General features: G+C 45.5%; 1 protein-coding gene across 1 annotated transcript in view; it reads right to left on the bottom strand.

Annotated features, from left to right (window-relative positions):
- Positions 1–8044, bottom strand: part of LOC141096822 (uncharacterized) — a 37899-nt gene extending 29855 nt beyond the window's left edge. Inside the window, exon 1 of the mRNA XM_073583667.1 lies at positions 7959–8044. Within this exon, the coding sequence (XP_073439768.1) occupies positions 7959–8044 (86 nt within the window). The remainder of the gene's footprint in view (positions 1–7958) is intronic.
- Between the last annotated feature and the right edge of the window lie 3468 nt (positions 8045–11512).

The following is an 11512-nucleotide window of genomic DNA, read 5'->3' on the forward strand; positions in this document are numbered from 1 at the left end:
ACATTACCAGGGAAAGCAGATTGACGGAAGAAGCTGGATGCGAAACGCGCGTTAGGGTGATGAGGGACGTGCAATATTCCGTGCTTCTGCTGCCTTCACCGTCAATCTGCTTTCCCTGGTAATCTGTGTCTGGATTTTTACTGTTTATTTCAATATGAATGTATAGCGCTATTTTGTGGACTTATTATGGGATTAATTTAGTAGTGGTGTAGGAGCTGCCGGATATTTAGCATGCATTATAGATCCCCCCTGGTTTTGGGTGCTTTTGATAAATGTTTTAATCTTGTTACTATTTTAATAATACTTAATAAAATATTGTGTGGTTTTTAATTTTATTTTCTGGAACTAAGCTATATACTGTAACCAGAGCTGTTGTGAATTCCCTGGCTCAGACTTCTGAGCGGAAGCTCCCCCTGCTCCCTCCGGTCGTTGCTGGAGGTAGTGGAGCTGGCCAAATTGACAGAGATTTGCCACCTGATGATGATGATGACGATTGGAGATCTGGGGTTACAGATTGGAGTATTTAAGTCTGCAGACTTCCTGCAATCCCTGCTGGTGATTGCTTTCCTGTGCATTCAGAGGTCTGATGTCTCCTGCCCTGTTCCTGTATTGTTCAGCTAAGTGATTCATTTGCTAATCCTTTGCATCTGATCTGGTTTTGTCTATCTCTGCTCGTTGTGCGGGTTCAGCTTGCTCCTGCTGGGGGCTGTGCTGGACCACCGCTCTATATGTTACTGCTTGTCTCAGTTTGTTCAGTCCCCTGTTATATTGGTCTCTTTTGCTTTGCTTCCACTTAATACCGGAGTGGTGATATAGTGGGGGCGAAGTCGTGTGACTTCAAAGTTTTTGTGTACATCAGATGTGTTGGATTTTTCAGGGTTTTTTGCGTGATTGCAGACAGTGTCTTTTCTTTCCTATCCTGTCTAGTCAGTTTGGGCCCCATCATTTGCTCAGTCTATTTTTCTGCCTGCGTTTGTGTTTCATCTTGTCTCACTGACAATATATGTTTGGGGGCTATCTATACCTTTGGGGTCTGCTCCGGGGCAGTTTAGATTTCACCTTTCTTGCTTTAGGCTTAGTTAGCTCTCCGGCTGTGCCGAGGCGTCTAGGGCATCTAGGTACGCTCCACGGCTACTGCTAGTTGTGTGGATAGGATCAGGGGTCTGCAATCCGCTTCGTTACCAACGTCTCTAGTTTTCTGGTGGATTAGCCTGTTCCTGCCATCCTCCTCGGTGACACATTCATAACACAGAGCTGTATAGGTAAGCATCTCCATCCTGCGCTATATACTGTGAACAAAGCTGTATACTGTATAGGTGAGCATCCCCGACCAGAGCTATATACTGTAACCAGAGCTATATACTGTATAGGTGAGCATCTTCGACCTGAGTTATATACTGTGAACAGAGCTATATACTGTATAGGTGAGCATCCTCGACCTGAGCTATATACTGTGAGCAGAGTTGTATACTGTATATGTGAGCATCCCCGACCTGCGCTGTATACTGTGAACAGAGCTGTATACTATATAGGTGAGTATCCCTGACCTGAGCTATATACTGTGAACATAGCTGTATACTGTATAGGTGAGCATCCCCGACCTGCGCTATATACTGTGAACAGAGCTATGTACTGTATAGGTGAGCATCCCCAACCTTAGCTATATACTGTGAACAGAGCTATATACTTTATCGATGAGCATCCCCTACCTGAGCTGAATACTGTGAACTGAGCTGTATACTGTATAGGTGAGCATCCCCTGTTAGGTTGAACAATAAAAAATGTTCACTAGTTTCCTGCTCCTGGCCTAATGGATATTAATCAAGTGCGCACTAAAGGAATCACACTAGACACAGTTGGATGTAACCTCTCTTTGATCAATCTATGGCACAGCTCCAAGAGCCTTTATTAATCCAAACATAGGTTTATATATCCCCTGTAAGGGGGCTCAGTTAGCTCTAAAATGGGAGTGATCGGATGTATTCCATTGGTTAGTGGGTTGGGCAATGAGTTAGTCCATGGGCGGATCCATGTGGTCATCAGGTTGGGTTGGTCCATGAGGTCATCAGAGTGGGCGTCATCATGGGTGGATCCATGAGGTCATCAGGCTGGGTTGGTCCATGAAGTCATCAGAGTGGGCGTCATTGTGGGGCGATCCATGAGATCATCAAGGTGGGCATCATCTTGGATACCAGCACATGGTGTGTGGTGAAACATGAAATGGCAGCCATCTTTAGTGTCACACTTTGATCTGAACAAGCTCCTGTAAGGTTAAACAATACACTTTATGGGTAGTTTCTCTCAATCTCTTATGTTTTGAGGTTAATTAAGTATTTGATCTTATGGCTCTCCTCAACACTCCGACCTGAGCAATCTAATATATAAAGCTCAAGCGTGTGTATGTATGTATGTGTGTGTATGTATGTGTGTATGTCCGGGATTGGCAACCGCACCGTCGCAGCTACAGATACAAAATTTGGCACAGTCACACGTCTGGACCCCGAGAGTGTCCTAGGCTATGTTGTGAGGTGAAATTTTAACCCCGCGCGTTCCAATTCACCAAACAATTTTGCCCCTATCTACATAATGGGGAAAAAGTGTGTGTATATCAAGCCCCGCCCCTCATTATGATGTCATAATGGTTGCCATGGCGACGCTGATGTCATCATAGGTTGCAAGCCCCGCCACTCATTATGTCATAATGGTTGACTATGGGATGGAGGATGTGTGATGTGTATATGGGCACTGGACTATGGGATGGAGGATATGTATGACGGGTATATGGGCATGGGACTATGAGATGGAGGATGTGTGATGGGTATATGGGCATGGGACTATGAGATGGAGGATGTGTGATGGGTATATGGGCACTGGACTATGGGATGGAGGATATGAATGACAGGTATATGGGCACGGGACTATGGGATGGTGGATATGTATGATGGGTATATGAGCATGGGACTATGGGATGGAGGATATGTATGATGGGTATATGGGCATGGGACTATGAGATGAAGGATGTGTGATGGGTATATGGGCACTCGACTATGGGATGGCGAATATGTATGATGGGTATATGGGCCTGGGACTATGGGATGGAGGATGTGTGATGGGTATATGGGCATGGGACTATGGGATTGAGGATGTGTGATGGGTATATGGGCACTCAACTATGGGATGGAGAATATGTATGATGGGTATATGGGCACGGGCCTATGGGATCGTGGATATGTATGATGGGTATATGGGCACGGGACTATGGGATGGAGGATAATTATAATTTGCTATAACTAACCACAGTTAGTCACTATGCCCGGGCAGCGCCGGGCTCTTCAGCTAGTATACTATATAGGTGAGCATCCCCGACCTGAGCTATATACTGTAACTAGAGCAGTATACTGTATAGGTAAGCATCCCTGACCTGAGCTATATACTGTATAGGTGAGCATCCCTGTCCTGAGCTATATACTGGGAACAGAGCTATATACTGTATAGGTGAGCATACCCATCCTGAGCTATATACTGTGAACAGAGTTATATACTGTATAGGTGAGTATCCCTGACCTAAGATATATACTGTAACCAGAGCTGTATAGGTGAGCATCCCCGACCTGAGCTATATACTGTAACCAGAGCTATCTACTGTATAGGTGAGCATCCCCGACCTGCGCTATATACTGGGGTTCTTCTGTATATACTGGGTCTGTTGTACCTGCGCTATATACTGTAGTAGCTGTAGCTCCGTGCTTTGGCACGCTCCTATCAAACAAAAGAAAAACAAGAAGCCATGTGACTGAAAGATTTTTTTCTTTGTATTATTATAGAGATGGAGCCCGCAGCCAGTAATGGCGTCCAGAAGCAGCAGAAGTTAAAGGTTAATATAGTAGCACTGTAAGGTAGCTATTGTATTACTATATATAGGTAGGTATTTACTGTATATTGGTAGGTCTGTAGCATTACTGTATATACAGTATGTAGTCTATTAGTACCTTATATGGGTAGAATATTGATGTACAGACCTCACATGAAGGGCACTTTCAGAGTATCGTGATTGTCCCATCATGTATCCCATTTGCATTTAACCTCTTAGTGAGTAGCCCTGTTTTGGCTTTAAAGGAGTATTCAGGAGAATAGAAGTTAACCCCTATTTGAAGGATAGGGGCTAACTAGTAGATCTGGGCTCACACCCTCAGATCTGGGCTCACACCCTCACCAATCACCAGCATTTGGGCTCTGAATGAGCCCAAGTACTGGCAGCCTGAATGGCATGCACTGTGCATGTGTGTGCGGCAAGTACACCATTGAGTCCTATGGGAGCCGTGGCCATCTTGCTTTTGTCGCTTCCATAGGAATGAATGGATCGCTTGCCGCACATGCACAATGCTTGCCGCTCGCGCTGCCAGTACTTGGGCCAGAGCCCCCGTGCTGCTGATCGGTGCGGGTGTGAATGGGCAGACCAACAACAATCTGTTAGTTAACCCCTATCCTCCAAAGTACCCCTTTAATGACCAAGCCAAATTTTAAAGAATTTGCACATTCAAGTAATTATGACATTGTTTTTGTCACATATTGTACTTTATTCAGGTGGTAGAATTACATTGATACGATTTGCACATATTTATTAAAAACACCAACATTGTAGAAAATTGATCAAATTTCATTTTTTTCCTACTTTGAATTGCAGTAAGTCACATATGTGCATACATACAGTACAAATCATTTATCATAGATATGTTTTCATGTGGTGACTTTACTTTGGCTGCATATTTCCCGAAATGTTAAATTTTTTTATGAAATTTCGCCTACTTCCAAAATTAACAAACATTTTTATAATTTTGAACATTTTTTTTCCCTCCAAGGCCTTATTCAGACTAGTGCTTTACCCGCTCAGCGCAGGCGAAATCGCCAGAAAAAAGCCTGCACTAAATAGATCACAGGTGCCCAAAGCTGCGGTCGTGCTGGCCCCACGATTATCTAGTGCTGCGATTCTGGCATAATCACCGCAAGCACCACGGCTGTAGCCCAGCAATGTTCTTCTATGGGGCAGCGAGGGCACTTTGGCTGGAATGATAGAACAGGTCCTATCTTTCCAGCAAAATCACCAACCCCCTCCCTGTGCTAATGCGCTAAATTAGAGATCTCTGGACAAACTCTTCCCATAAAGAATTTAAGAAAAGTTTAGAGAGCTGTCTCTTAGCAGGAATCACACCTATATTTTCAGGTCATAATTGTGCACCTTCTTTTTCAAGAAATGAGTCAATGTACTGTTTTGTTTTTTTTTAACTTCATCGGCGTACCAGTTAGGATAATCCGATGCCTCCTGCTTATCCCGAAGAGGTAATTTAATGTAGGGGACAAACAGATCATCATTGGTGTTAGGAAAATGCCATATTTCATAGATGTGCGCAATCTTATACCCTTTTTCTACTGCCATCTCAAGCTCTATAGTGCACCATGTACTGTAGCTGTCAGGGCACGATCTTCATCACTATGTGCACAAACCTCTGTCTCTGAATTTAAAGAACATGTGTAGCAATGGGGGAATATTAATTTTTGGCTGCGTTTCAAAGGCAAAATTGGGAAGAGTAAGGGTTTGTGCACATGTTGCGGATTCGTGTGCGGATTTTTCCGCAGGTCAAAATGCCTACGTTTCACCTGCGGATTTACTGTGGATTTCTAGTGGATTTAGTGCGGATTTCACCTGCGGATTCCTATAATGGAATAGGTGTAAAACGCTGCGGAATCCGCACAAAGAATTGACATGCTGCAGAAAATAAACCGCTGCGTTTCCGCGCGGAATTTTCCGCAGCATGTGCACAGCAGTTTTAGTTTTCCATAGGATAACATGGTACTGTACATCACTTGGAAAACCGCTGCGGATCCGCAGGGCCAAATCCGCTGCGGATCCGCACATGAGTCAGCAACGTGTATGCACATACCCTAAATCTCTTGGAGGGTAGAACTTGACTTTGGCAATATCAAAGTATTTTTTAATTAAACAAAAATCATCTTAGATGATGTCTGGATGACCCACAGGTTATGATTTAAATTTGTATACAAAGAGGCACAGACTGCTGAAATCATAGTAATGTAATGTCTCCCAATCTCAGACTGTGATACAGTTTAATGATGTTAGTTCTGCCCCCATAAAGGGCATCGCGGGGGTCTAAAGGTATGGGGAATTCCATCTGTACAAGAAATGTTTGAAAGTTAGAATAATTTTCAACCATTTCATTGCACTCATGCTCCCACGTCACTCTTACTGAGTATCCGCAGCACTGCAAGTAATGCTTTTTTAGATAAAAAGGCCTAATATAACTGGCCATAGGAAGTGTTTGTGACCTTATTTGTGTCATTTTCATTGTAACATACAGGACAGCCGTGCTAAAAACATCCCTGAAATTCCAATGCTACATGTTGATTGTTAACATAGGTGTACCAGTCTAAAAAATATCTCCCGACTTGTTTTTCGCAATCTCTCAAAGCATGATGAATGGCGATGTTCTGTGTGCGCTACATACATGAGCCATTGTATAGAGGGTGACTAGTAGCACTTTTTTGTCTTGTGATAATTATCACCGAGTAAAATGGTGATAGTCTTTTTTGGAAGAAATTTAAATCTGTACATTGTCAGCCCGGGTGATGAGTTGAAAAGGATCAACACATCGGAACACTACAATTTTTTTTCTTTTGCTGCTTACAGTATATTTTAACGTTTTTCCTTGACATTTCCATAATATGCTCTCTATATAGTACACATGAGTGTCTCAAAATCTTAACATCTTGCTTGAGGGACAATCATAATATACAGGGGCCTGTGGGAGAACCATATTATAGAGGGGCCTCTGGGGGGACCATCATACTGTATTGAGGTTATGGGGGACAATCATACTATATGCAAGAGCTATGGGGGACGACCATACTATATGGAAGACTGTGGAATACTATCATATGGAGGGAACCACCATACTATATGGTGGGCTGTGAGGAACCATCATACTGTATTGGAGTCTGTGAGGGGTCATCATACTATATAGGCCTATGGGAGAACATTATGCTACATGAGGGTCTGTGGTGGATCATAATACTGTTTTTGGGGCTCTGGGGGATCACCATACTGTGGGGTGGACATCATATTATATTAGGGCTGCACGGACCCATTACATTATGTGGAGGGATGTGGGGGAGACCTTCACACTATATAGCGAGCTGTGGGTGGACTATCATACTGTATGTGACCATCATACTGTGTGTGGTGAACATCTTGCTATGTGTTAACCATTGTATTGTGTTGGGGAACCATCATACTGTGTGAGGGCAGTGGAGATCATCATGCTGTGTAAGGACCATCACACTGTATGGGGGTCAGTGGTAACCATCATAATGTGTGGGGAGGCTGTGGTGGACATTATACTGTGTATAAAGAAGCTGTGGTGACCATTATACTGTGTGTGTGTGTGGCGGAGGGTTGAGGTGACCATTATACTATGTGGTGAGCTGTGGTGACCATCTAACTATGTGGGGTATTGTCAGACATTATTTGACCAAATTTTGTTCACATTGACATGCTTTAGCACGATAGAGTGCAACCTTTTTATGTATATTGTATATGGAGGAAGCTGTTCCTGGTATGCATCTATTCAGACTAGTTTGGATGTGCCAGTCAGTATTTCTCTTGTCACCTTCCACGACAGCAACATCAGAGGATGTCTCCCCGCCCTAATAGGGGGCAGGAACACAAAGAGGTTAAATACCCCTCCCCTTCCTGTAACCACCAGTGTTTTCCTGTCCTCTATGGGGCATGAAGTGGTCTCTGATGGTGCTGCTGTGGCTGGCGATTGGGGAACCCCACGTTACCTTCTCAAAAAATGCCAGGCAGCTGAGGTCGGGGGCTCCGCTCTACTCCTCCGGTGGCTGCTCCCGTCTCTGCGTGCTTGCGGGACTTGGGACCTTCCCACCTCCCCTGCGCCTCCACAGGGGTAAAGCGGGGCGGTGATGTGCTGCTGCGGTCCTCCAGTAGCTCCCCGGCATCTTCCTCCTCCATGCTGCTGACCCGGGGAGTTCGCGCATACTGGAATTGACGCGACTGCACTTCCGGTTCATCTCCTATGCGTTCCACACTGAAACGCACGCGCGTGCTGGCCGGCGCCTAAATACCCGGATCAGCAGCCACTACATAGGGCGTACCTGCGGCGTTTCCCCCCCACTGGGCCAGGTGGGGTAAGGAGCACAGAATTACGCTGGACCCTCGATTGGTTAAATCCTGGCAGAGGGAGCCACCAGGTAAGACATTTGTCTGACGCTTACTGTGGACATGCAAAAACCAAACCGCAGAGACACCATCATGTGATGGTGTCTCCGCTGCTTGGTTTTTGCATGTTTTACATATTTCCCATAAGGGATGGGGGCATTGCTCTAGAATCACTGCGTTGAGAAACATGTGATGGTGTCTCCGCAGTGTTGGATATTGATCTCCATGAGTTCATTCATCCTCATTTTTCACAGTCTTCTACTAGGCATTGCTTCTACTGGCCAGTTTCTTATTCCACACTGATGAGGGGCAATACCCCGAAACAGCTGTCTGTGGATTGGTACCATGTTTTGGCGTAGGTGGTTTCCTTCATTGGAGACTGCCCTTCCCGTGGTTGTTCCTTCTCGCGGAATGACCTGGCTAGTCATTGCTTGCGTTGACAAACATGTGATGGTGTCTCCGCGGCTTGGTTTTTGCATGTTTTTACATATTTCCTATAAGGGATGGGGGCATTGCTCTAGAATCACTGCGTTGAGAAACATGTGATGGTGTCTCCGCAGTGTTGGATGTTGATCTCCATGAGTTCATTCATCCTCATTTTTCGCTGACTGTGGACAGACTGACAAGGACGGCAACAAACCCTCCTTCTCTGCATCTGCAGAGCCCAACGTTCCCCCTCCTACTGAAAGTAGCAGGTGTCGGCCCTTGCTTTCCAGGATTATACCTACAGTGGCTTAGTATACTTTCTTTCTCTCTTACTAGGGAGAAAAGGTCTCTGAGCCTAAGAAGCCCAGCTGCAAATGTAAGATGTGCGCTTCCAGGCTTCCCTCCACATACAGGAAAAAGCTCTGCCAGCCCTGTATAGATGAGGTGTTACGTACTGAGCAGTCCTCTCTCCTGGATAGCATCAGAACCCTAATAAAACAAGAAGTTCAGTCCTCTATGGCTACCTTTTCTCAGACCCCAGTGCCACAACCACCTCCTTCTAGAAAGAGGAAGAGGGCTCCGGTAGAATATGACTCAGATTCGGGCAAGATTCGTTCCTCGGGTTTAGAGGACATTTGGGAGAATGAGGGTTCCACTTTCCACCCCTAAATCAGGGAACAAAAAATATTATTTTGCTTCCGAGGATATGGGAGAACTGATCCTCATGGTAAGAAGCACCATGGGGGTTGAGGAAGAGGAAGTAAAATACTCTGTAAAGGATGAGATGTTTGGGGGGCTGAAACCCAAAGATCAAAAGGGGTTTCCTGTACACGAAAATGTACAGAATCTTATTCTTCACGAATGGGGCCTCCCTGAAAAAGGTCTTAGCATTCCTTCAGAGCTGAAAAAACGATTCCCCCTAGACGGGGATAGCACTTTATGGGAAATACCGAAAGTAGATGTACAGGTGTCCAAGGTAATTAAAAAGACAGCTCTTCCCTTTGAGGACTCTTCCTAACTCAAAGATCATATGGATCGAAAAATTGATAGCTAGTTAAGGAAGTCCTGGGACACTTCTACCAATCTGCTTAAAACGAACATAGCCTCAACATGCGTCACCAGATCTCTATTCCTATAGCTATGCACACTGGAGGATCATCTTACACAGGGCACCTCAAGAGAGGAAATACTCGGCTCCCTTCCCCTCCTGCAAAAGGCAACAGGGTTTCTAGCCGATGCCTCTGCTCAGTCTGTCCTGGTAGCAGCAAGATCCACCGTCCTCTCCAACTCATCTACAAGAGCACTGTGGCTGAAATCATGGGGGGCGACTTTACCTCCAAGCTCAAGCTATTCGCCATTTCCTTCCAGGGCCACTATGTGTTCGGTCCGGTCCTGGATGATATCCTAGGCATGGCTACGGATGGAAAGATAGAAAGAAATCTCTCCCCGAACAAGAAAATCCTAAAAAACGTATTTTTCGACCCCCCCCCCCCCCCCGTGACCAACCCTCTCAGAGAGAGTTTAGGGGAAAAGATAAAACAAGACGATGGAGTTATCCCAAGGGAGGCAAGGGCAAGAACATCCTTGTCTGACAACAACAGCAGCAAACCCCAGACAAGCAATGACGGCGCTCCGGTCGGGGGCCGACTCTCGCTCTTCCTCACCCAGTGGCAGTCTATCTCCACAAACCAATGGGTCCTCCGTACCATACGAGATGGACTGAGGATAGAATTAGAGAGTCCCCCTCCACAATGCCTGAGGGTCACCTTCCTACAAACACCATATCTCTGAAAATCCCTGCTAAAAGACCTACAAAACCTGCTTCGTACAAAGGTGATCTCCCAAGTGCCAAAACAGAAGAGATAAAGAGGCCATTACTCTCGTTTGTTTCTGGTAACAAAACCCTCAGGGAAAAACAGGATCATCGTAAATCTGAAACCCTTAAACAAAGCAGTTCGATACAGACGATTCAAAATGGAATCAATCAGGTCTGCAATCCCACTCATTGGACGGAATTGGGTAATGGCTATGGTGGATCTGAGGGATACATATTATCATGTGCCAATCCATCCGGAGCATAGGAAATTCCTCAGATTCACAGTCTCCCACGGTCATCGGGTCAGCCATTTCCAATTCAACATCCTACCCTTCGGCATTTCATCGGCACCATGGGTATTTACTAAAATCATGGCGAAAGCAGTGATCTTCATCCGTCGCTAGGGAGTATGCATTATCCCATATCTGGACAACTTTCTTATCATCACACCTCATCTGAACATGGATGTGGCAAAGACTCTGGAAATATTGAACTCCCTGGGTTGGATCCTGAACCTGGAAAAATCAGATATTCATCCTTTCACAAGGAAGAAGTTTCTGGGGGTTCTTTTGGACTCGGAGAAGAGGGCATCCTTTCTACCCAGGGATCGTCAGGTCGACCTTGTCCACAAGATAACCAGATTCAGGGACCAGAGGTCACCAACCTTAAGAGAGTCAATGTCCGTTCTGGGATCTCTGACTGCATGTATCCAGGCGGTCTCCTGGGCTCAAGTCCATACACAAGTCCTACAAACTCACGTACTTCTATACTCCAGAAGACATCAAAATCCACTGACCAAGAGGATCCCACTTCCCGGTTATGTGAAATCGGCCCTGCGGTGGTGGTTGAACTACCGAAACCTTCAGAGGGGGGTCAGCTGGGACCAGGTTCCCCTGAAAACACTCTGTTCAGATGCCAGTCGGCGGGGTTGGGGTGCAGTTGTAGAGGGATCCTACTTCCAGGGACGGTGGCCCCCAAACATCAACACCAGCTCCTCGAATCTGAGAGAGCTAAAAGCT

The sequence above is a fragment of the Dendrobates tinctorius genome, unplaced genomic scaffold (assembly GCF_039654945.1).
Source record: "Dendrobates tinctorius isolate UK_male_01 unplaced genomic scaffold, ASM3965494v1 ptg000079l, whole genome shotgun sequence".
Lineage (NCBI taxonomy): Eukaryota > Metazoa > Chordata > Amphibia > Anura > Dendrobatidae > Dendrobates > Dendrobates tinctorius.